Below are 27134 nucleotides of genomic sequence, written 5' to 3' on the forward strand. Positions count from 1 at the left end.
TGTGTGTCTATGTGTGTGTGTATGTATGAGTGTGTGTATGTGTGTGTTTTTGTATGAGTGTGTCTATGTGTGTGTGTATGTATGAGTGTGTTTGTGTGTGTGTATATGTGTTTGTGTGTATATGTATGTGTGTGTGTGTATATGTATGAGTGTGTGTGTATATGTATGAGTGTGTGTGTGTATATGTATGAGTGTGTGTGTATATGTATCACAGTATATGTATGAGTTTGTGTATGAGTGTGTGTGTGTGTGTGTCTATGTGTGTGTGTGTCTATGTGTGTGTATGTATGAGTGTGTGTGTGTGTATGTGTGTGTTTTTGTATGAGTGTGTGTGTGTATGTATGAGTGTGTTTGTGTGTGTGTATATGTATGAGCGTGTGTATATGTATGAGTGTGTGTGTATATATGTATGAGTGTGTGTGTGTGTATATGTATGAGTGTGTGTGTATATATGTATGAGTGTGTGTATATGTATGAGAGTGTGTGTGTATATGCAGGAGTGTGTGTATATGCAGGAGTGTGTGTATATGCAGGAGTGTGTATGTGTATATATGTATATGTGTGTGTATATATGTGTGTGTGTGTGTGTATATATGTGTATGTGTGTGTATATATGTATATGTGTGTGTATATGTATGAGTGTGTGTGTATATGTATGAGTGTGTGTGTATATGTATGAGTGTGTGTGTATATGTATGAGTGTGTGTGCGTATGAGTGTGTGTGCATATGTATATGTGTGCGTATGAGTGTGTGTGCATATGTATATGTGTGTATATGAGTGTGTATATGAGTGTGTATGTGTGTGTATATGCAGGAGTGTGTGTGTGCATGTGTATCTGTGTATGTATGTGTGTGTATATGTGTGTGTATATATGTATGAGTGTATATATGTATGAGTGTGTGTATATGTGTGTGTACGAGTGTGTATATGTATGTGTGTGTGTGTATACACGTGTGTGTATATGTACGTGTGTGTGTATGAGTGTGTATATGTATGAGTGTGTGTATGTATGTATATGTATGATTGTGTGTATGTATATGTATCTATATGTATGAGTGTGCATGTGTGTGTGTGCATATGTGTGTGTGCATATGTGAGTGTGTGTATGTGTGTGTCTGTATATGTGAGTGTGTATGTATGAGTGTGTGTATGTGTATGTATGAGTGTGTGTATATGTGAGTGTGTGTATATGTGAGTGTGTGTGTGTGTGTATGTATGTGTGTGTATGAGTGTGTGTATATGTATGAGTATATATGAGTGTGTATACGTATGTGTATATATGTGTGTGTATATGTATGAGTGTGTTTGTATGTGTGTATATGTATGAGTGTGTTTGTATGTGTATGTATGTATGTGTGTGTGTATGTGTGTGTGTATATGTGATTGTATATGTATGAGTGTGTGTATATGTATGTATGAGTGTGTGTGTATATGTATGTATGAGTGTGTGTGTATGTATGAGTGTGTGTGTGTATGTATGAGTGTGTGTATGTATGTATGAGTGTATGTATGTATGAGTGTGTGTATGTGTGTGTATATAGGTATGTATGAGTGTGTATATGTATGAGTGTGTGTATATGTATGTATGAGTGTGTGTGTATGTATGAGTGTGTATATGTATGAGTGTGTGTATATGTATGTATGAGTGTGTGTATGTATGAGTGTGTGTGTATGTATGAGTGTGTGTATATAGGTATGTATGAGTGTGTATATAGGTATGTATGAGTGTGTGTGTGTATGTATGAGTGTGTGTATATGTATGAGTGTGTGTGTATATGTATGTGAGTGTGTGTGTGTATATGTGTGTGTATATGTGAGTGTGTGTGTGTATGTGTGTATGAGTGTGTGTATATGTGTGAGTGTTTGTGTGCATATGTGTGTGTGTGTGAAATAGGAGCAGGAGCAGGCTAATCGGCCCCTCGAGGCTGCTCCGCCATTTAGTAAGATCATGGCTGATCTGATCCTAACCGCCAATCTACTATCACAGAACTATCTCCTGAATCTAACAGAATTAGACACATGAAATAGGAGCAGGATCAGGCTACACAGCCCCTGGGCCCGCTCCGCTACCCACAGGGCCATGACCGATCCGAACCTAGACTCATGTCCAAATTCCTGCCCGCTCCCCGTAACCCTTAATTCCCTTTACTTCTAGGAAACTGTCTATTTCTGTTTTAAATTTATGTAATGATGTAGCTTCTACAGCCTTTTGGGGCAGCATATTCCATGGACCTACCACCCTCTGAGTGAAGTAGTTCCTCCTCATCTCAGTTTTGAAAGAGCAGCCCCTTATTCTAAGACTATGCCCCCTAGTTCTAGTTTCACCCATCATCGGGAACATCCTCCCCGCATCCACCCGATCCAACCCCTTCATAATCATATATGTTTCAATAAGATCACTTCTCATTCTTCTGAACTCCAATGAGTAGAGTCCCAATCTACTCAACCTCTCCTCATATGTCCATCCCCTCATCCCCGGGATTAACCGAGTGAACCTTTGTACTGACTCGAGAGCAAGTATGTCTTTTCTTAAGTATGGACACCAAAACTGTATGCAGTATTCCAGGTGCGGTCTCACCAATACCTTGTACAACTGAAGCAATACCTCCCTATTTTTATATTCTATCCCCCTAGCAATGAAAGCCAACATTCCATTGGCCTTCTTAATCACTTGCTGCACCTGCATACTAACCTTTTGAGTTTCGTACACCAGGACCCCCAGATCCCTTTGTACTTCAGTACTTTCCAGTTTCTTGCCATTAAGATAATAACTTGCTCTGATTTTTCCTGCCAAAGTGCATAACCTCACACTTTCCAGTATTGTATTCCATCTGCCAAATCTCTGCCCATTTACTTAGCCTGTCTATGTCCCCTTACAGGTTTCTTATGTCCTCCTCACTCACTACTTTCCCTCCCATCTTAGTATCATCTGCAAACTTTGATATGTTACACTCGGTCCCCTCCTCCATATCGTTAATATAGATTGTAAAGAGTTGGGGACCCAGCACTGACCCCTGCGGAACACCACTAGTTACTGATTGCCAGTCTGAGAATGAACCATTTATCCCAACTCTCTGCCTTCTGTTAGATAGCCAATCCTCTATCCATGCCAGTATATTACCCCCAATCCCGTGATTTTTTATCTTAAACAATAATCTTTTGTGTGGCACCTTGTCAAATGCCTTTTGGAAGTCTAAATACACTACATCCACTGGTTCCCTTTTATCCACCCTATATGTTACTTCCTCAAAGAACTCCAGCAAATTTGTCAAACATGACTTCCCCTTCATAAAACCATGCTGACTTTGTCCTATTAAATTATGATTATCCAAATGTCCTGTTACTGTCTCCTTAATAATGGACTCCAACATTTTACCTACCACAGATGTTAGGCTATAGTTTCCAGCCTTCTGTCTACTGCCCTTTTTAAATAAGGGTGTTACATTAGCAGTTTTCCAGTTTGCCGGGACCTTTGCTGAGTCCAGGGAGTTTTGGAAAATTATTACCAATACATCCACAATCCCTACCGCCACTTCCCTCAAGACCCTAGGATGTAAGCCATCAGGTCCAGGTGATTTATCCGCCTTGAGTCCCATTATTTTACCGAGTACCACTTCCTTATTGATTTTGATCGTGTTTAGCCCCCTGTTTGTCCAGTGTTGGGATATTCTTAGTGTCCTCTACTGTAAAAACTGATACAAAATATTCATTCAGTGTTTTTGCCATCTCCATATTTCCCACCATTAATTTCCCGGTCTCATCCTCTAAGGGACCAACATTTACTTTAGCCACCCTTTTTCTTTTTATATAACTATAAAAACTCTTACTATCTTTTTATATTTTTTGCTAATTTACTTTCATAATCTATCTTCCCTTTCTTAATCAATCTTTTTGTTATTTTTTGCTGTCTTTTAAAGTTTTCCCAATCCTCTATCCTCCCACTAGATTTGGCTACCTTATATGCCCTTGTTTTTAGTCGAATACTATCCTTAATTTCTTTACTTAGCCACAGATGGCTGTCTTTTCTTTTACACCCTTTTCTTTTCAGTGGAATATATATTTTTTGGAAGTTGTAAAATAACTCCTTAAATGTACACCACTGATCATGTATCGTCTTACCCTTTAATCTATTTTCCCAATCCACTCTACTCAATTCCGCTCTCATACCTTCATAGTCTCCTTTATTCAAGCTTAGCACGCTTGTTTGAGATCCAACCTTCTCACCCTCGAATTGAATATGGAATTCAACCATGTTATGGTCACTCATTCCAAGGGGATCCTTTACTAGGACATTTTTAATTAATCCTGTCTCATTACACAGGACCAGATCTAAGGTTGCTTGCGCCCTGGTCGGTTCAGTTACATACTGCTCAAGAAACCCATCCCTAATACACTCAATGAACTCATCCTCAAGGCAGCCCTGCTCAATTTGATTTGTCCAATTAATATGATAGTTAAAATCCCCCATAATTATAGATGTTCCCTTATTACAAGCCTCAACTATTTCCTGATTGATACTCCGTCCAACCGAGTTGCAACTGTTCGGAGGCCTATAGACTACGCCCACTAGTGTTTTTTTCCCCTTATTATTCCTTATCTCCACCCAAACTGTTTCATTATCCTGATCTTTTGACCCAATATCATTTCTCTGTATTACAGTGATTCCTTCCTTTATTAACATAGCCACCCCACCTCCCCTTCCTTCCTGCCTGCCCTTCCTGATCGTTAAATAACCTGGTATGTTTAATTCCCAGGCATTGTCACCTTGTAGCCATGTTTCTGTAATGGCCACAAGATCATACCCATATGTAGTTATTTGTGCCATTAACTCGTCTATTTTGTTACGAATGTTACGTGCATTCAGATAGAGAACTTTCAAATATGTTTTGTGACACTTAGTTCCTGCTTTTGCCCTTTTTATTACTTTACCTTTTACTCCATACCTTCTGCCCCTTCCTGACACACTGGTTTTTAATTTCCCCACTGCTACCTAAGTCTATGACCTTCTCTGTTGTCATTTTTATTATTTGTTCTCTAGGAACCTCCCCCCCCGCCCCCCCCCCCCCCCCCACTAGTGAGTTTAAAGCACTCTCTACAGCCCTAGTTATATGATCCGCCAGGACTCTAGTCCCAGCACTGGCCAAGTGAAGCCCGTCCCAACGGAACAGCTCCCTCCTGCCCCAGTACTGGTGCCAGTGTCCCAGGAAGCAAAACCCATTTCTCCCACACCAGTCTTTGAGCCATGCATTTAACTCTCTAATTTTATTTGTCCTAGCCAAATTCGCTCGTGGCTCAGGTAATAATCCAGAGATTATTACCCTTGAGGTTCTGTTTTTTAATTTGACCCCTAGCTGCTCATACTCCTTTAACAGAACCGGCTTCCTAGTCCTATCTACGTCGTTTGTACCAACATGGACCACGACAACTGGATCCAGTGTGTGTGGTGTGTGTGTATATGAATGTGTGTGTGTGTATATGAATGTGTGTGTGTGTGTATATGAATGTGTGTGTGTGTGTGTGTGTGTATGAATGTGTATGTGTGTGTATATGTATGTGTGTGTGTGTATATATGTGTGTGTGTATAGGAGTGTGGTGTGTGTGTGTATAGGAGTGTTTGTGTGTATATGAGTGTGGTGTGTGTGTGCATATATGTATGTGTGGGGTGTGTGTGTGCATATATGTATGTGTGGGGTGTGTGTGTATATATGTGTGGTGTGTGTGTATATATACAAGTGTGGTGTGTGTGTGTATATACGAGTGTGGTGTGTGTGAGTATATATGAGTGGTGTGTGTGAGTATATATGAGTGTGTGTATATATGTGGTGTGTATATGTGTGTGGTGTGTATATGTGTGTGGTGTGTGTGTGGTGTGTATATGTGTATATTGTGTGTGTATATATGTGTGAGGTGTATGAGTGTGGTGTGTGTGTGGTGTGTATATATGAGTGATGTGTATATATGAGTGTGTGATGTGTGTATATATATGAGTGTGTGGTGTGTATATATGAGTGTGTGGGGTGTATATATGAGTGTGTGTGAGTGTATATACGAGTGTGGTGTGTGTGAGTATATACGAGTGGTGTGTGTGTGTATATATGTGTGGGGTGTGTGTATATGAGTGTTTGTGTGTGTGTATATATGTGTGTGTGGTGTGTATATGTGTGGTGTGTATATATGAGTGTGTGATGTGTATATGAGTGTGTGTGTGGTGTGTGTATATATGAGTGTGTGGTGTGTATGTATGAGTGTGTGGGATGTATATATGAGTGGTGTGTGTGCGTGTATATATGAGTGTGTGGTGTGTGTGCGCGTGTATATATGAGAGTGTGTGGTGTGTGCGTGTATATATGAGTGTGTGGTGTGTGTGCATGTATATATGAGTGTGTGGTGTGCGTGTATATATGAGTGTGGTGTGCGTGTATATGAGTGTGGTGTGTGCGTGTATATGAGTGTGGTGTGTGTGCGTGTATACGAGTGTGTGTGCGTGTATACGAGTGTGGTGTGTGTGCGCGTGTATAGGAGTGTGTGGTGTGTGTGCGCGTGTATATGAGTGTGGTGTGTGCGCGTGTATATGAGTGTGTGGTGTGTGTGCGCGTGTATATGAGTGTGTGGTGTGTGTGCGCGTGTATATGAGTGTGTGGTGTGTGTGCGCGTGTATGAGTGTGTGGTGTGTGTGCGCGTGTATATGAGTGTGTGGTGTGTGTGCGCGTGTATATGAGTGTGGTGTGTGTGCGCGTGTATATGAGTGTGTGGTGTGTGTGCGCGTGTATATGAGTGTGTGGTGTGTGCGCGTGTATGAGTGTGGTGTGGTGTGTGTGCGCGTGTATATGAGTGTGTGGTGTGTGTGCGCGTGTATATGAGTGTGTGGTGTGTGTGCGCGTGTATGAGTGTGGTGTGTGTGTGCGCGTGTATATGAGTGTGTGGTGTGTGTGCGCGTGTATATGAGTGTGTGGTGTGTGTGCGCGTGTATATGAGTGGTGTGTGTGCGCGTGTATATGAGTGGTGTGTGTGCGCGTGTATATGAGTGGTGTGTGCGCGTGTATATGAGTGTGTGGTGTGTGTGCGCGTGTATATGAGTGTGTGGTGTGCGTGTGCGCGTGTATATGAGTGGTGTGCGTGTGCGCGTGTATATGAGTGTGGTGTGTGCGCGTGTATATGAGTGTGGTGTGTGTGCGCGTGTATGAGTGTGGTGTGTGTGCGCGTGTATATGAGTGTGGTGTGTGTGCGCGTGTATATGAGTGGTGTGCGTGTGCGCGTGTATATATGAGTGTGTGGTGTGCGCGTGTATATATGTGTGGTGTGCGTGTGCGCGTGTATATAGGAGTGTGTGGTGTGCGCGTGTATATAGGAGTGTGGTGTGCGTGTGCGCGTGTATATAGGAGTGTGGTGTGCGCGTGTATATATGAGTGTGGTGTGCGTGTGTATATATGAGTGGTGTGCGTGTATATATGAGTGTGTGGTGTGCGTGTATATATGAGTGTGTGGTGTGCGTGTATATATGAGTGTGTGTGCGTGTATATAAGTGGTGTGTGTGCGTGTATATGGGTGTGGTGTGTGTGCGTGTATATGAGTGTGTGGTGTGTGTGCGTGTATATGAGTGTGGTGTGTGTGTGCGTGTATATGAGTGGTGTGTGTGCGTGTATATGAGTGTGGTGTGTGTGCGTGTATATGAGTGTGTGGTGTGTGTGTGCGTGTATATATGAGTGTGTAGTGTGGTGTGTGCGTGTATATGAGTGTGGTGTGTGTGTGCGTGTATATGAGTGTGGTGTGTGTGCGCGTGTATATGAGTGTGGTGTGTGCGCGTATATGAGTGTGGTGTGTGTGCGTGTGTATGAGTGTGGTGTGTGTGTGCGTGTATATATGAGTGTGTGGTGTGTGTGTGCGTGTATATATGAGTGTGTGGTGTGTGTGTGCGTGTATATGAGTGTGTGGTGTGTGTGCGCCAATAGGGAATTCAGGAGAAACATCTTTACCCAGAGAGTGGTTGGAATGCGGAACTCGCTACCACAAGGAGTAGTTGAGGCAAATAGCATAGATGCATTTAAATGGAAGCCAGATAAACACATGAGGGAGAAAGGAATAGAAGGATATGCTGATGGGGTTAGATGAAGGCGGGTGGGAGGAGGCTCGTGTGGAGCATAAACCCGGGTATGGACCAGTTTGGCCGAATAGCCTGTTTCTGTGCTGCAAACACAATGGTCCAACATTTGTGATCGGAGGCTTCCCGCGGGCGAATGCCTCCGACCTGTAAAATAGCTACACATTTACCTGGTGGCCCAGGAGGTATGGAGGCTTGCGATCCTGGGCCTCTCCGTGTCTGCGCGGGCAGAGGCCCACATATCCCAGGCAAGCGCCCCTGAAATCACGTGGGCCAGCCCAACTAATAAAAGGGAACCCCCATTCATACTTATGGGAGTTCCATACATACTGAACGCCCATAAGTATGAATGGGGATCACTTAAAAAATACACACGTGAAATAAATTTTTAAAATAAAAAAATTACTTATTTAAAATGCCATTTAATTAAATATTTTAAACAAATTTAATTTTTTGAAAAAACAATTATGGGGCTAAAAATAAGCTTCCTTATTGGACAGGGTTTTTAATGTTAAATGAGTGATAACATTTTATTTTTCTATTTTTTAAAACTCTTATGCTGGTAAAAGCAGGCCTCAGATTTTCCAGACGTAAGAATATCACTAGCATTCAGCGGGCGGAAGTTGGGCAAATAGCGCAACTCTCCACCCGCAGTGGCCCATCTCCTGGGGATGCGGAGGATCTGTCGAGGGTTCTTGACATCGCAAATTCCAGGTTTTAGCGCATGCACGGCGCATGCCTAAACCCGGAGCTTGCGCGGCCCCTACGGGCACGTGCGCACCTCGTACACACCCATAGGGGTTGCAAAATACGGCCAATTGAAATTAAATAATGGCACATGTGATCTGTTTGAAAGATGCATTCAGGGCAATCCACAATTATAAAGCAGTCCCAAATTGCCAAAATTTACTTATGACTGATCTAGGATGTAACTGAAACCATCCTTCATTGTAACCATGAAAAAAAATATAAGGTTGTGAAGTTTCATGCCCAGTTACCTATAGTAAATTTGCATGTTTAGCAAAATGTTTATTTGTAGATGAAGCATAGATACATAGAAGATAGGAGCAGGAGTAGGCCATTCGGCCCTTCGAGCCTGCTCCGCCATTCAATTTGATCATGGCTGATCATCCAAATTCAGTACCCTGTCCCTGCCTTCTCCCCATATCCCTTGATCCCTATAGATACATAGAGTGTTTACTGTAATAAAGCTTTGCAGATTGCAAAACTGATTCTCTGAATCAACTATGTAACATGAATTTTTGATACGGTAACTATTATGGGGGGGGTGGAAGATAGGGGATTGACCTGATTTATGAATTCTGGCAGGTAATGGCTGCACTTGTTTTAGAACCTATTTTAACCAAATGCCACGGGTACTACATCTAATTAAATACAGGATTTCTTTTAGAAAATAAGTGTTTAGGAATCCATGTCCAGTTTCACAGAATTGGGTAGGAACTTTTTTTGAACAAGTGTAGCTTTAGAAACTTATTTACTGCAACCAGCTAACGTAAATAGTTAGTTTTAAAAATCATTGAAACATTTACGGCTTTGTCACATAACTATTTTCTTCAGGTTTATAAAGTGGGCTGTATTTCACAAGAATGAATCAGTGAACAAAAACTACCAGAAAGAAGTGGAAATATAAAAATCAACGGTTTCTCTTGTACTGTGAAATTGCTTAAAAAGGATAAATTGGTACAATTTTTAACATTAGAATCCTTAATTTTGTGCTATTGTTAAAGAACATCTAATAAGATTTTGACAAATTAGCATTAATGGAATTACAATGGCATTCACATGTTTGTTATTACATTTTTGTGAATCTTTGCACAGATTCCGGTGTCAAAATTTAATGGGGGGAGAAGTGGTGTTTTCTTTCGTAGAAAATGGCTTAATTTTGTTTTTAGGCAGCACCTTTCATTTGCTCGGAGGTAGTTTTTAAATGTTTTCTTTGTTTAGTGATGTAGATATCTGGATCCCAGAAATCGACCATGCTGACCTTCCTACAGATTGGTGGGACAGGGAGGCTGATAAATGTCTTCTCATCGGAGTGTTCAAACATGGTATGTAATTGCTGCTATCATTTTTGTTAATTTACTGTTTATGGGTACCCCAATGGCTCAGTGGTAAGTACTCTGTGTAGTGTAGTACTGAGCCGCACAAACTTTGCAGTTCTGAGGTACAATTCTCGGTGTATGGTAAGTTAGCTGATCTCAGCCAGGGTGATTTAGGGAGCACACCACATGGCCTTGGGCGGTAGAGGAGAAATATCAGCCAGGGTACCCATTGTTGATTGCTATCCAGTGACTACAATTGAAGGATGTATATATTGTGGATGTTGGGATGAGGACAGAATCGTGCTTGGAGGTTATAGCCCATTATATTAAAATAGCCTATATCTATGCTTATACACAAAAAATGGCCATTGATAATTGTGGGCTCCTGTAAAACTACCCCAGCATGGACTACTACCTTCAAGAAAAATAAGATAATCAGGTGAAAAATTGTTCATTTGTTTTGTAGGTGTAATTCTTCTTGTACTAATGTCAAAATATACAAAATTATATTTAAGGATAAGATTTTGTTCTCTAGTATATGGTTAATAGATGCTAATAAAATTAGACTTGAGTTCCAAATTTTTTTTTTTAATTTAAGCTATTCTAGAAGTGCTTTTGATAACATTAACAAAAGTTACTGTATTGTGAGTTGTGAGGTGAGAGTGACTGCCCTTGACATCAAGGCCGCATTTGACTGAGTGTGGCATCAAGGAGCCCTAGTAAAACTGAAGTCAATGGGAATCGGGGAAAACTCTCCACTGGCTCGAGTCATACCTAGCACAAAGAAAGATGGTTGTGGTGATAGGAGGTCAATCATCACAGCTCCAGGACATCGCTGCAGGAGTTCCTCAGGCCATTGTCCTAGCCTCAACCATCTTCAGCTGCTCCATCAATGACCTTCCCTCCAACATAAGGTCAGAAATGGGGATGTTCGCTGATGACTGCACAGTGTTCAGAGCCATTGACAATTCCTCAGATAATGAAACAGTCCATGCCCGCATGCAATAGGACCTGGACGACGTTCAGGCTTGGGCTGATAAGTGGCAGGTAACATTCGCGTCACACAAGTGCCAGGCAATGACTATCTCCAACAAGCAAGAGTCTAACCACCGCCCCTTGACATTCAACGGCATTATCATCGCCGAATCCCCCATCATCAACATCCTGGGGGTCACCATTGACCAGAAACTTAACTGGACCAGCCACACAAATACTGTGGCAACAAGAGCAGGTCAGAGGCTAGGTATTTTCCAGTGAGTGTCTCACCTCCTGACTCCCCAAAGCCTTTCCACCATCTACAAGGCACAAGTCAAGGGTGTGATGGAATACTCGCCACTTGCCTGGATGAGTGCAGCTCCAACAACACTCAAGAAGCTCAACACCATCCTGGACAAAGCAGCCCACTTGATTGGCACCCCATCCAGCACCTTAAACATTCACTCCCACCACCACTGGCGTACTGTGGCTGCAGTGTGTACCATCTACACGATGCACTGCAGCAACTCACCAGGGCTTCTTCGGCAGCACCTCCCAAACCCGCGACCTCTTCCACCTAGAAGGACAAGGGCAGCAGTAGGCGCATGGGAACACCACCACCTCCAAGTTCCCCTCCAAGTCACACACCAGCCTGACTTAGAAGTATATTGCCGATCCTTCATCGTCGCTGGGTCAAAATCCTGGACTCCCTCCCTAACAGCACTGTGGAAGTACCTTCACATGGACTGCAGCGGTTCAAGAAGGCGGCTCACCACCACCTTCTCGAGGGCAATTAGGGATGGGCAATAAATGCTGGCCTTGCCAGTGATACCCACATCACATGAATGAATTAAACATTTTTTTTTACTGTTGGCTAAAAAACACTTGTAGTTTAATTACTTGGGTGCTGTGCATGACACTTCTGGAAACTACCGTAATGAACATTATTTTCCAAACTGTTCATTATAAAATTATTTGAAAAGTGATCCTATTTCAGTAATTGAAAATTTGAATCTTTTGGGTTTGTTTATTTTAGTAAACTGCACCTATCTCTGCTCCCACCACTGCTCCACATGTGCTGTTTCTCTATACCAGCCTGCGTTGGAGTGAATGGTAGCTTAACCTCTGCTATTAATCTGTATAAGTGCCTCCTGGGCTTTTTTCCAAGTAGTATTTCACAAATGTCAGCACTGAGACTTTCCCATTCCCTGTTGTGGAATACTGTCTTGTTAACTGTGAACCACTGGGATGTGGAACAGCCATGATGTATACAAAGAGCAGTTCCTAATCATAATCCAAATTCACTAGAGGTCACAGTGGAACTCTCTGGTGTATGTCCTGACTAGGGGGGTAGAATGATGGCTTATAAAACCTTTCATGATTACAATTTGGCTTGAGGCTCAAGAGTACTTAAGAACAATGTGTCACAGTGCAAAACCTAATTGAATTATGTTGTTCTTGGTTGACTGAGGCAGTAGTGCTTATGGACGCAACTGAAGTGCGCCCAGTCTGACAATTGTTTTCTCAGTTATTGCTGGGACTTGCCATTCTTTATTTTCTGTGTTAATGGAATTGTTGTAACTAACCCAAAAGGTATTGTTAATATCCTCTCATTTCAGACTCATTTTTTGACTGATGAATTTCCCTGAAGTTTTGCAACCAAATACTTTATTTAGTTACATATGCATTTTATTTTGAAGTGGGAAGTATTGAAAAGTAGAAGTACTACTGAAATAATTGCCCTCTTCTGTTCTCATTAAGTAATTGCCTTCAGATTTATCCATTTTTTTATGCAATATTAAATCACTCATTTTTTAAAGATTGTTTCTGTATTAAATTCTCATGTAGAAGATTCAAGAAAGTGTCGAGCTTTAATGTAACTTAATTTCCTGTACTGCGTTACATATAGTATAATCAATCTGGAGTAAACTTACTGATGAGCAAATAATTATTCAATTAATCTGCTAGTTTTCAGTTGTATTTCTCTAATTCCCATGATGCGTGAACTACGTTTTTTTTTTATACATACATTTATATCCATATCTATAGCAGTGTTTCATTGTGTGAAAGTAAAACTTTGATCTGAATACAGTTATGTTCACAGATTAAAGTATTTGTGAATTAAAAAATCTTTGGTTCTTTTGTTATAGGATACGAAAAGTACAATTCTATAAGGGCAGATCCTTTATTCTGTTTCCTGGAGCGGGTAGGAATGCCTGATGCAAAGGCCATGGCTGCTGAACAGAGGGGAACAGATGTGTTGGCAGATGTTAGTGATGGGTAAGTTGTGCTTTTGAGACCATTTGGAATTTCCCCCCCAATTCAATAAGCAGCATCATCAAGGGTATGACTTTTAATTAAAACTGTTCTTTCAGTGCTGATTTTGACAGAGAGGATGAAGATCCAGAATATAAACCAGGCAGAATTCCATTCAAAGATGAAATGGATGTGAGTACAATTGCTGGAGTTATAAGACTCGTTACAAAATTTTTATTTTTGATTTAAATTCGTTTAGGTATTGCATTCAACTTTGCATATTTTTGCTGATGTGAACAGCACAGACTAATAACTAGTAATTAATTTTTTGAAAGGACTGCTTCAAAATTGAGAATTTATGCATTACCATAAACATATGAAAAATAATGTAAAATCCAGAATAAAACAACGTACCAAAAATCTAAATACATCATCCTTTGTAGGAATTTGAGAATTCTCCACAAGATGACAAGGAAGAATGTATGGATACTGAGAACACAGGTGAGATTTTTTGGCAAGGGCGGGGGAATTAATGCTGCATTTTGGTATCCAATACCAATGCATCCAGGCTTTGGATCATTTTGAATTTCGGGTATGCAATCGACTCTAGACGTGCATCTGATCCAAGCACAGGATTCACAACCTGAGGATATGTTGTTTCCCAGTATTAAAGTTTTTAATGCTCTGTGCAGAATCTACTGCTGAATGTCATGCATCCTCACAGCAGCTTAACTTGGAAATGGAGTTACAGGAAACTTTCTGGTACCCGGCACGGACGGGACCGACGTGGTGCCGGTTCATCAACAATTCCGGATAACCGAACGCTATAGTAAAAGATACGGAGCTCAGAGCTCCGTATAAAGCAACAAACCCTGTTGAACAGCTTCAAAACAATCGGCACAAGTTGCAAGCGTCTCTGTAGCTTAGCAACAGCTTCAGCTACACCCTTGCACAGCAACAAATGGAGTAAAAAAAGTAACTAAAAGTAAAAAAAAAGTTACCTGAACCGACTCCTGAATTTTGCCGGTGGATAGAGCGTTCCGGTTATTTAGGGGCCGGTTAATCGAAAGTTTCCTGTACTGCCCTTGCATTTAATTATGTGCAAATCTAAACCACCTAAATCAGATCTTCATGCACCTACTGTTAGTTTACATTGTCATAAGGAACAGAGACCGTACAATTGTGGGGGGTGTTAAAATCCGCCGCCCCCCTCCCCCCCCCCTTTAATGTGCTCCTAGCAAATTCCTTTCTTGCTATTTTATTGGAACCATTAACTTTTATTTTAAATGGGTTTAATGTTTACTTTAAAATAGCAGAGGGCTGAATTTGGTACAAGCACATTAAACGTTCATACTGTAATATCGCTGGCAATAATTTCAACCTTCTAGCTTTTAAAAATATGACTGCACCTCCAAAATAGATGGTGGAAGCAGAAGAAAATTTGGAAAGATAGAATAGTTTAGATAGAGAAAATGTAGTTTGTGGAAAAAAGACAATGGGAACGAAAAGAGAATATTAGGAATAGGTGACAAATTAGTGTTTGAAATAAATATTTTAGTTAAAATTATATGCACATTTTAATTTCATTGAGCTATTATTAGTGTTTAAGCTATTGCTGTTATTAGAGCAGATGTATTACAGTTAGTGTTACTTTCGTGCCCTAATGTATGGGCTAAAAACCAAACTGGTAGGCCAATGGTGACTGGAATTTCTCTCTTCTGACAACAGTCAAAAGGTTAATATTGCTGAATGAATGCTTTATTGGGCTTTGAAAGATTTGCAGTTATCTATAGTTTGTAGAAATCTGATGCACATGCTTTCTTAAAGGTTATGATTGTAGTGGGGGTCATTTATACATTACTAGCAGGGGGTGCCCGGCGTTGCCAGAGCAATTTTGGGGCGCGCGGTGTCCCTGCCCCTGTCTGCCCCCTCTGTCAGGCCCGGTGCCGTTGTGATACCAGTGGTGCGGGGCCTAGCGCTTCAGGCCCGGCCGGGCTCTGGGGCTGAGATGGACCCCAGCTGAGCTCCCCTGCAGATCACGCGGTTGATGGCCGGCCGCTGCCGATGACCCGCCCGCTGCTTCCGGAGTCGCAATGTGGGGGTTTGTTTGGCTGGTGCTGTCCCTGTGGGGATGATAAAAATGGCGGCGAAGTTTAGGGAGACTGGAGGATTAGGTCCCGCCTGTGACGCACCGATTGGTGAACCATCAGGTCACTGAACTGTAGGATTGGTCAAGCAGCACGTCACTCAACGCTAATGAGAGGTAGGATTGGTGAACCGCTAATGAGCGGAGTTTTGAGGATTTTTGAACAATTTTTGTATACTGTCCGAACAATTTTTGTATGACCAAAAAGTAAATACGCCTATGAGAGTCCCCTAATGATAAGCTTTCTTTTGATATAAGATATGTGTAGGTACGCTCTAACTTTTGATTGTGTAACTTTTGATTGTATAGCCGGACAGACAGGGAAAGACAGACCGTTTTATATATAGATATAGATATATATATATATATACTAGCTGGGGGAGCCCAGCTTTGCCAGGGCTGTTTTGGGCTGGGCGGTTTAAATCGAGTGCCAGGCTTTGGGGTCTCTCTGTGTCCCTCTGTGAATCTGCTGCCGGGCAACATTTTAAATCGAGTACCAGGCTTTCAGGCCCTGTCTGTCTGTCCCTCTGTGAATCTGGTGCCGGGCAACATTTTAAATCGAGTCCTAGGCTTTTGGGCCCTGTCTGTGTCCCTTTGTGAATCTGCTGCCGGGCAACATTTCTACCTTTTAGTACCATGAAAGTGAAAGTACTTATACAATGTTTTTGGTAAATCTTATGTTATTTTTAAAAGAGAAACTAACTTTTTCAAAGCTGGATGATCAAAGGGCTTTCAGGCCCTGTCTCTCTCTCCCTGTGTGAATCTGCTGCCGGGCAACATTTCTACCTTTTAATACCTTGAAAGATGAAAGTGAAAGTACTTATAAAACGTTAATACCTTGAAAGATGAAAGTGAAAGTACTTATAAAACGTTTTTGGTAAATCTTATGTTATTTTTAAAAGAGATACTAACTTTTTCAAAGCTGGATGATCAAAGTAGTTTGAGCTGGAAGCTGAAGTAATGGCAGTGAAACAATGGCTGCCAGATCCCCGAGATGAAAACGATTAGTCCCGCCCACACACACCGATTGGCCAACCATCAGGGGACCGTACTGTAGGATTGGTCAATCGTGACGGCACAGGATTGGTCGAACCTTGACGTCAGTCAATCAATGCTAAGTAGCAGATAATGAGTTTAATTTTGAAGGTTTTTTGCATAAGGCGCGAACAATTTTCGTCCGACCGAAAAGTAAATACGCTTACGAGCGTCCCGGAAGCGTAAGCTTTCTTCGGAGGTAACGCGCGCGTAGGTACGCCGTATAACTTTCGAGCGCATAGCCGGACAGACGCACACCCGAGGACAGACAGAAGGACAGACAGATCGATTCCTTTATATATATAGATAGATATAAGGCATAACTTTTTTTAAACTTTCCTAAATAATTGATTAGATTGCATAGACTTAATAGAAATTTGCAGCACAGATCGAGGCCATTCGGAGAATTGTCTGTGCTAGTTTTTTGCTACAGTAAATTTAAGCAAATACGCTGAAGTTAAACAAGTATAAGTTGGCATTTCTCTTAGCAATAAAAAAAAATCATGGAATATATCAAGTTTTTTTATATCTATAAATTTCTAGTATATTCACAATGCAACTTATAGATCTGGAAACAAGCAAAATACTGCTGATGCTGGAAATTGAATTAAAAACAGAAAATGCTGGAAACACTCAGCAGGTCAGGCAGCACCTGTGGAGAGAGAAAGAGAGTTGATGTTTCAGGTCATTGACCTTCCATCAGAACTGGCAACAGTCAGAGATGTAACAGGTTTTAAGCAAGTACAGAGGCAGGGAAAGGTGGACAGGGAGAAAAGAACAAAAGGGAAGGTCTGTGATGGGGTGGCTCGTAGGAATGATTAAATGATCCATAATATTGAGGCAAATATGGATAATTCACTGGGGAAAGACCGTGTTTTCAGGCTTTATGTTCTGTAAAACATTTATTTCAAATATTTTATTTTTCAGGGAGTGGCACAGTATGTTAAAGTACCAAAATGCTGTATCAAAAAGTGTTGGCACACAGGTTTTGTTCCCAAGTCTACTGCATTGCTGTAAGGAGGTGCCAAGCACAAGCCACATTCTCTTCACAAGAGGAAGCAAAATTTGTAGGGAGGGAATGTCACAAGGCTGGTGTTTGTAGCTGCTGGTAGTTGATCAAGAGCAACACAAGGCTGGGAAGAGGTTGAAGGGAGTGGGAGAGGAGCTTGCAGGATAGCGTACTTGCCACAATACAAGGTTTTCTTTTTAATTCTTCACCACCTCCTAATTGGTACAGGTGTCTAAACACAGAAACATGCCCTCCAGTAATCAAATTTGGATAGCACAAGGGAACATACTATAGTCTGAATTCACTAAGTTTTACTGTTCATTTCTATTTTTGGTGAGCATTGGCTTCATTTTCTGGGCTGATTCATGCAAAAAGTTTGACTAATAACACTAAATGTATGCTTTATGTATGAAAATGCCTTTTCTATAAATGAGTGCGAGTAAACATCACCCAATATATAAAGTCCTGCAGTGACTGAATTTCTAGCATTTCCATTTTAGTACAGATTTGAGGAATGTTCAAATGAGTGTTCCAACTGATACAAAAAACAGAAGAATTACATCAATAGTATTAGATTATGCATTTTTATGGTAAGGGTGCAGGATTTTATAGAACTTGTGATCTGAAGGATACGGCACCAGCAGCATTACTGAATGTAGCATTTTACAGGCAAACAACCTGACCAAGATGGTGAATCAGACAAACTCTACTGGCCCAACACATCAGTTCTCACAACACGCCTGCGCCGCCTTATTACAGCCTATCAGCGCAGCTATAAAAGGGAGCAGATGAAATTAGAAGCACTGAACAAAAGCGACCGTCGCAGACGTCGGCCAAGAGATGAAGTGAGAGCTCGGGAGGCAGAGAGAAATGCAGCTATATCTGAGAAACGTCAAAGGTAGTGCCATGAGTTGTATGCTTAATTTTATTAAATATTTCCAAAGTTTAGGTTTTGTTTTGGAATACTCGTTGGCCTTGTGTAGCCATTATTTCATTACCCAGGTGTGCATTTAATATGATGTTGGTAAACCGTTCATATTAAAATCAGTGGACCAGAAAAACATTTCGAATCAGTTTAAGATCCAGAATTTGCAGCACCAACACACTGCCAAATGATATTTGGATTCATTTTCATGATAACCACACTCTGATTTCCTGAATTAAGCAGAGGAGCTGGTGTTTTTCCAGAGAACCACAGTGGAAAAATTAGAGGCAATATTGCCCTTGGGCTAATTACATGCATGACCTAGCCAGCGTTAGCAGTGTTGGTGGAGGTCACATCACCTGCCTTTATCTGCAGGGAAGATGTTGGATGGAGAAAATACTTCAGAGGAAATCTTGCCCTCAAAAGAACCCAAATATATTCAGCTCTCAAAAAAGCAAATAATACTGACCGTTCATAGCATTTGTTGTAATTTGGAAGCTACGGCAAAGCTGAAAATTTCAAATGATCCTCGGACTTTATGCTGCTGCACCGCTGTAAATTCATCAAAAGTCCAACGGAAACCCTGTGTACACATGTAAACAGGGTTTCCGCAGAACTTCCTATTGAGTGACGGCAGTGCAGCGGCAGAAGTTCTGAGGAAATTCCAGATCTGTCTAGTAAGGAGACAAAAAAAGCAAATATGGCCCATGCAATGTTCCCTTTAAACTGCGCGGTCGTGCAGCGCTCTGGACCTGCAGCGCAGCCAGCTCGCCAGCTTTTCAATAGGAAAAACCACGCATGCACAGTATTTTGAATGGGTCGCGCAGCCCCTTAAAGGGGCCACGCACCCAAAGAAAAGATGAATGGGAACATTTGGGCCCATGTGAATTTCATAGAAGTTATATCCTGCAAATGGTTATAATCCAGAACTAAAAGAACAGAAAATTGCAGAAGTTACCAACAGGAATAAGAAGTTATAAAATGATATTCGAAATTCAACATTCTCCCTCGTTTGTTCATCTTCCGCACAGATGTTTTAGCTGCCTCACTACCACACTACACAAACTGTGCAATAATAAAATGGTTACAGCACAGAAGGACGCCATTTGGCCCATTAAGCCCATGCCGGCTCTCCAAGAGCATTTCAGCAAGTCCCACTTCCCCGTAGCCCTGCAAATTTTTTCCTTCAGGTACTTATCTAATTCCATTTGAAAGCTACGATTGAATCTGCCTCCACCACCCCCTCAGGCAGTGCATTCCAGATCCTAACCACTCGCTGCGTAAAAAAGTTTTTCCTCATGTCGTCTTTGGTTCTTCTGTCAGTCACCTTAAATCTGTGTCCTCTGGTTCTCCACACTTCTGCCGATGGGAACAGTTTCTCTAGCTACTCTGTCTAGACCACTCATGATTTTGAACACTTCTATCAAATCTCCTCTTAACCTTCTCTGCTCTAAGGAGAACAACCCCAGCTTCTCCAGTCAATCCACATAACTGAAGTTCCTCACCCCTGGAACCATTGTTGTAAATCTTTTCTGCACCCTCAAGGCCTTCACATCCTTCCTGAAGTGTGGTGCCCAGAATTGGATATAATACTCCAGTTGAGGTCGGGCCAGTGTTTTATAAAGGTTCATCGTAACATCCTTGCTTTTGTACTCTATGCCTCTATTTATGAAGCCCAGGATCCCGTATGCTTTTTTAACCGCTTTCTCAACCTGCCCTGCCACCTTCAATGACTTGTGCACATATACCCCCACGTCTCTCTGTTCATGCACCCCCTTTAGAATTGTACCCTTTAGTTTACTTGCTCCTTCACGTTCTTCCTACCAAAATGTATCACTTCGCACTTTTCTGCATTAAATTTCATCTGCCACGTGTCCGCCCATTCCACCAGCCTGTCTATGTCCTGAAGTCCATCACGATCCTCCTCACTGTTCACTATACTTCTAGGTTTTCATCTGCAAATTTTGAAATTGTGCCCTGTACACCCAAGTCTAAGTCATTAATATATATCAAGAAAAGCAGTGGTCCTCGTACCGACCCCTGGGGAACAGTCCAAAAAAACAACCATTCACCACTACTCTCTGTTTCCTGTTACTTAGCCAATTTCGTATCCATGCTGCCACTGGCCATTTTATTCCATGGGCTTCAACTTTGCTGGCAAGCCTATTATGTGGCACTCTATCAAACGCCTTTTGGAAGTCCATGTACACCACGTCAACCACATTGCCCTCATCAACCCTCTGTTTTGTCATCAAAATACTCAATCAAGTTAGTTAAACACGATTTGCCTTTAACAAATCCATGCTGGCTTTCCTTAATTAATCCACACTTGTCCAAGTGACTTAATTATGTCCTGGATTATCGTTTCTAAAAGCTTCCCCACTACTGAGGTTAAACTGACTGGCCTGTATTTGCTGGGTTTATCCTTACACCCTTTTTTCTCCCAGTCCTCACTACATATGTGCGGCCTGTTCTGGAATTATGTTGCAGTTCACTTCAATTAGCAGCTTAAATAACAGAAAATGCTGGAGAAACTCAGCAGACCAGGCAACATCCGTGGAGAGAGAAATAGAGTCAACATTTTGGGTCGAAACCCTTCTACAGAACTGAGAGAAAAGGCAGGAAATGAAACAAAAGGCAGTTTGGGGGCTGGGAAATGGGGGAGGGGATGAAAGAAGAGACATTAAGAGATATTCAAGGTGAGACGAGATGGTAATAGGACAAGTAAAGAAACAGACAATGACTCTAGATGAAGTGTGAAATGCGCTGGCGGAGTGAAAGACAGCTGCCATGTGGGGGAGAGAGAGAAACAAGGAAAAGTCACAAACCAAAGGTGTGGATAAAAAATATAATAGGGGCCGAGGTTATGATCTGAAGTTGTTGAACTCGATATTGAGTCCGGAAGGGTGTAAAGTGCCTAATCAGAAGATAAGGTGCTGTTCCTCGAGTTTACGATGAGCTTCTGTGGAACAATGCAAGAGGCCGCAGACAGAGGTCTGAGTGGGAATGGGGCGGTGAATTGAAATGACAGGCGACCGGAAGCTCGGGGTCACCCTTACGGACTAAATGGAGGTGTTCTGCAAAGCGGTCACCCAATCTGCATTTGGTCTTCCCGAAACGTTGACTTTATTTCTTTCTCCATGGATGTTGCCTGGCCTGCTGAGTTTTTCCAGCATCTTCTGTTGTTATTTCAGATTTCCAGCATCTGCAGTATTTTGCTATCCAATTAGCAGCTTATCCTGTTAGCATAACGTTCTCTGTTTTATTGCTTTCTTCCTTGGTTAAATCTTGTTCAAATTTTTACTCTGTTGCAGGCTTTAAAAATTTCACTGATTTCTGCATCATGTGTTGATTTATGACTTTCAAGCATGCTATGTCTAAGTTTGTTTGAGATGTAAAGTGTTGCATCAGACAGAAATCTCTTCCAAATACATAGTTGAATTAATTCACAAGATTAGTCCCAAATCCAAAGCACCTGGCCATGTAGCATTCGGCAGTGACTCACCAGGCTATGTGAAAGCGTTGGAGTCTTGTTGTAAACTCAAAAACTCTTGGCTTCAGAGTATGACATTTCGAACAGGATTAGGGTGCTATTATTGAGTTTGTCCTTTCCTACTGAAGCCCTGAGTAGTACCTTATTGAAGCATAACTCAAATTACAGTTTGGCTATCCACCTGGCTGGTGCCCCAGCAGCCATCAACTTAGCACTTGTCATAAGGTGGTATCCCTTCTGCACCTCACCAGTTTGGATAGTAACTATTATTCAACTGTAAGGGGGAATCAAGACTTTGAAGCCTTGATATTCTTTTCTCCACCAGACATGTATTTCCAGGTTCAGGTTAATACCACGGCCCTGATATGCTCCTTCCAGTGGTCTGCGCCTAGAATTGAGGGCAGAAAAGCAGCAGCTGTTGCAGGCCTGAGCGAGAATGGCTATTGATTGCAGGGCCTTTTGGCTGCTCTTCAAAAACAGAGGCTTCCAGTTTTGAGGGTCCAGTGGGTCCCTAGGGGGTAGGGGGGTAGAAACGTGTTGGTACCTACTTTTTATGCCTCCCTATCTTGAATAGAAAAAAACTCACATTAATATGTCACCTTTCACGACCTTGGGTCATCCCAAAATGCTTTACAGCCAATAAAGTACTTTTGAAGTGAAGTTACTGCTGTAATGTAGGAAACATGGCAGCCAAGGGCCCACAAACAGCAAGGTGATAAATGATCAGATAATCTGGTTTTAGTGATGTTGGTCGGGGGATAAATATTGGCCAGGAAACTGGGTGTGAACTCCCCTGCTCCTCTTCGAATAGTGCCATAGACTCTTTTACGTCCACCTGAGAGGACAGACAGGGTCTCTGTTTAACGTCTCATTCAAAGATGGTACCTCCAGTCAGTGCTACATTGGAGTGTCAGCCTAGATTTTGTGCTCAAGTCTCTGGAGTGGGACTTGAACCCACAACCTTGTGACTCGAGGAGCGAATGCTACCACTGAGCCACGGCTGACTCTTGCTGCCTAACCTTTTCAGATCCTCTGATCTAAAGTAGTCCAGACACACAGGCTACCACTAGCTTCAGAACAGAACAATGAATTTGGATTGTCTGTTAATTTAAATGGCGGAAAATTTTTGAAAGCCTTTTCTCCTTTTCTCTTTCTGGTTTGGATTATTGACGAGGATGAAACAACGATCGTTCTAACACAAAAGCAAAATACTGCTGATGCTGGAAATCTGAAATAAAAACAGAAAACGCTGGAAATACTCAGCAGTTCAGGCAGCATCTGTGAAGAGAGGAGCAGTTAACGTTTCACATTGATGACCTTTCGTCAGAACTAGAACCTTTTCTCTAAACTTTTCCAGTTCTGACGAAAGGTCATTGAGCCTGCTCCACCATTCAGTAACATCATGGCTGATCTTCGACCTCAACTCCACTTTCCTGACCGATCTCCACATCCCTTGATTCCCCTAGTGTCCAAAAATCTGTCTATCTCAGCCTTGAAGAAACTCAATGATTCAGCATCCACAGCGCTTTGGGGTAGAGAATTCCAAAGATTACAACCCACAGTGAAGAAATTCCTTCTCATCTCCGTCTTAAATGGCCGACCCCTTATCCTGAGACTATGCCCCCTAGTTCTAGACTCTCCAGCCAGGGGAAACAACCTCTCCGCATCTACCCTGTCAATCCCCCTTAGAATCTTGTATGTTTCAATGAGATCACCTCTCATTCTTCTAAACTCCAGAGAGTATAGGCCCAATCTACTCAATCTCTTCATAGGACAACCCTCTCATCCCAGGAATCAATCTAGTGAACTTTTGTTGCACCCCCTCTAAGGCAAATATACCCTTCCTCAGATAAGGAGTCCAAAACTCTGTACAGTACTCCTGATGTGGTCTCGCCAAGGCCCTGTACAACTGTAGCAAGACTTCCTTGCTCTTGTACTCGAACCCCCTTGAAATAAAGGCCAACATGCCATTTGCCATCCTAATTGCTTGCTGTACCTGTACGCTAACTCTGTTTCCTGTACGAGGACACCTAAATCTCTCTGAACACCAACATTTAATAGTTTCTCACCATTTAAAAAATATTCTGTTTTTCTATTTTTCGTACCAAAGTGAATAACCTCACATTTCCCCACGGTATACCCTATCTGTCACGTTATTGCCCACTCACTTAACATGTTTATATCCCTTTGTGTCCTCCTCACAGCTTACTTTCCCACCTAGCTTTGTATCGTCAGCAAACTTGGAAACATTACACTCGGTCCCTTCATCTAAGTCATTAATATAGATTGTAAATAGCTGAAGCCCAAGCACTGATCCTTGCGGCACCCCACTAGTTACAGCTTTCCAACCTGAAAATGACCCATTTATCCCTACTCTCTGTTTTCTGTTAGTTAAACAATCCTCAATCCATGCTAACCCAACCCCATGAGCCCTTATCTTGCATAACAACCTTTTATGTGGCACCTTACCGAATGCCTTTTGGAAATCCAAATATAATACATCCACTGGTTCCCCTTTACCTACCCTGCTAGTTACATCCTCAAAAAACCCATAATAAATTTGTCAAACACTATTTCCTTTTCTTAAAACCACGTTGTCTCTGCCTAATATGATTTTCTAAATGCTCTTTTACCCCATCCTTAATAATGGATTTCAGCATTTTCCCTACAACTGATATCGGGCTAACTGGCCTGTAGTTCCCTGTTTTCTTTCTCCTTCCTGTCTTGACGAGTGTGGTTACATTTGCTACCTTGCAATCCATGGGGACCGTTCTAGAATCTAGGGAATTTTGGAAGATCAAAACCAATTTATCCACTATCTCTGCCACCACCTCTCTTAGAACCCTAGGATGTAGGCCATCAGGTCCAGGGGATTTTTAGTCTCATTAGTTTCTCAAGTACTTTTTCTCTACTGATCTTAATTAGTTTAAGTTCCTCACTCTCATTAGCCCCTTGGTTCCCCACTATTTTTGGTGTGTTTGGTGTCCTCTACTGTGAAGACAGGTACAAAACATTTGTTTAAAGTCCTCTGTCATTTCTTTATTCCCCATTATAATTTCTCCTGTCTCAGTCTCTAAGGGACCAAATGTTTACTTTTGCTACTCTCTTCCTTTTCACTTACTTGTAGAAGCTCTTACAATCTTTGTTTATATTTCTTGCTAGTTTACTCTTGTGTTCTATTTTTTCCTCTTTTTATCAATGTTTTGGTCATCCTTTGTTGGTTTCTAAAGCTCTCCCAATCCTCAGGCTTGCTATTATTCTTCGCAACATTATAAGCCTCTTCTTTTAATCTAATACTATGCTTCATTAGTTAGCCATGGATGGATCACATATCCCATGGAGTTTTTATCTTTAAAAGGAATGTATATTCGTTGAGAATTTTGGATAATTTCTTTAAATGTTTGCCACTGCTTAGCTACTGTCATACCTTTTAATCTAATTTTCCAATCTACCTTAGCCAAATCACCCCTCACTAAGTAATTGGCTTGATTTAAGTTTAAGACTCTAGTTTCGGTCGTAAGTATTTCACTCTCAAACCCAATGTGAAATTCTATTATATTATGATCACTCTTCCCCAGAGGATCCTTTACTATGAGATTACTAATGAACCCTGTCTCATTACACAATACGAGATCTAAAATAGCCTGTTCCCTGGTTGGTTCCATGACACATTGTTCCAGAAATTGTCTCGAATGTATTCCATGAACTCGATCTCCAGACTAGCTTTGCCATTATGATTTGCCCAGTATCTCTGAAGATTAAATCCTCACAATTATTGCATAACCTTTGTTAGAAGCTCCTATTATTTGTTGATTAATACTCTGTCCAACAGGAAAGCTACTGTTAGGGGGCCCTATAAACTACTCCCACCAGTGATTTCTGCCCCTTGTTATTTCTTATCTCCACCCATACTGATTCTACTTCCTGATCTTCCGAGCCAAGATCCTTTCTCACTATTGTCCTTGTGTCATCCTTTAAGTGCCTTGCTATCAGAATGGATTCTCCCTTCTTGCAATAATGTAAAATAATTTTCAAAAGCTGGAATTAGATCTGATGGAAACCTTAAGAACAAAAGGTTTAGATTTTGAAACACAACTATTAAGCTGTTGACTTGAATTGCCCATTTAGTTTCCCCTCACTCGCTGAGTTTGATTACAAAATCTGAATAGAGATTACTGCAGTCAAGTGCCAACTGACCCATAATTCCTTATAGTCAAGACTTCTTGTCTCAGGAGGGAAAGGTTCTTCGTTACCATATTTGAAAGGGCCAGCTTAGATATGCAGGGATTTGTTCTTTTATCTGTTGCTATATGTGGTAGTTCATAAAGCATATAGTTTAAGCTTAGATTACTGAGAAATGATCTCCGCGGGAGTTAAAATGGTCGCGGTCTCATGACGGTGAGCCGGGCCAAGCCTGAAGCTTGTCCCACTGACCCCACGCCCCAGGTTAGATGCACATGCGCTAAAGCCTGAAGTTGCAGTCAGTCTCAGAGGGTTAATGACGGTGAGCACTGACAGTTCGCCATCATTACCCATCACAAATTCCGGGCCATTATGTTTCATCAAACACCTCTTATAAATACCTGTATTTCCCATACAATTATTTGCTTTGAAGCGCATTGTCTATTACATATGCAGAGGGAGCAGCCACTTGTATGAACAAGATCCCACAAATGGCAGTTAGATGAATGTTAGTCTGTTTTTGGTGATGTTGGTTGGAGAAGGACAATGGGAGAATTCCCTGCTCCTCTTGAACTTTTGTAACATCGCCTGCCTCTGTCCCTACCTCAGCCCATGCCTTTGTCACCCCCAGACTCGAGTATACTAATAGTTTCCTGGCTGTCCTTCCAGCCTCCATGTTGTCTAAACTTCAGCTGATCCGAAGCTTTGCTGCCCATATCCTGTCCTGCTCACCTATCACCCCTACATTGGCTCCTGGCCACCCCAACACCTTGATTTAAAATTCTCATCCTTGTGTTTAAATCCCTTCATGACCTTACCCATTCCTTTCTCTGTAACCTACAATCTCATCAGAACTTTGTTCCTTTGACTCTGGCCTCTTGTGTATCCCTCACTCCCTTCACCCCACCATTGGCAGACGTACCTTCAGCCATCTAGAGCCCACAATCTAT

The 27134-nt window shown here is 41.7% G+C and overlaps 1 protein-coding gene across 6 annotated transcripts in view; it reads left to right on the plus strand.

Annotated features, from left to right (window-relative positions):
* The window catches only part of chd7 (chromodomain helicase DNA binding protein 7), a 328856-nt gene that overhangs the window by 266693 nt on the left and 35029 nt on the right, over positions 1-27134 (plus strand). For all 6 annotated transcript variants that reach the window (XM_085993014.1, XM_085993016.1, XM_085993015.1 and 3 more), the window contains 5 exons: positions 10066-10169; positions 13289-13418; positions 13514-13586; positions 13838-13895; positions 18254-18482. In XM_085993014.1, the coding sequence (XP_085849140.1) occupies positions 10066-10169; positions 13289-13418; positions 13514-13586; positions 13838-13895; positions 18254-18482 (594 nt within the window). The remainder of the gene's footprint in view (positions 1-10065; positions 10170-13288; positions 13419-13513; positions 13587-13837; positions 13896-18253; positions 18483-27134) is intronic.

Source organism: Somniosus microcephalus, chromosome 7 (assembly GCF_052327205.1).
Source record: "Somniosus microcephalus isolate GS21.2 chromosome 7, FLI_Smic_1.0, whole genome shotgun sequence".
In the NCBI taxonomy this organism is placed as follows: domain Eukaryota; kingdom Metazoa; phylum Chordata; class Chondrichthyes; order Squaliformes; family Somniosidae; genus Somniosus; species Somniosus microcephalus.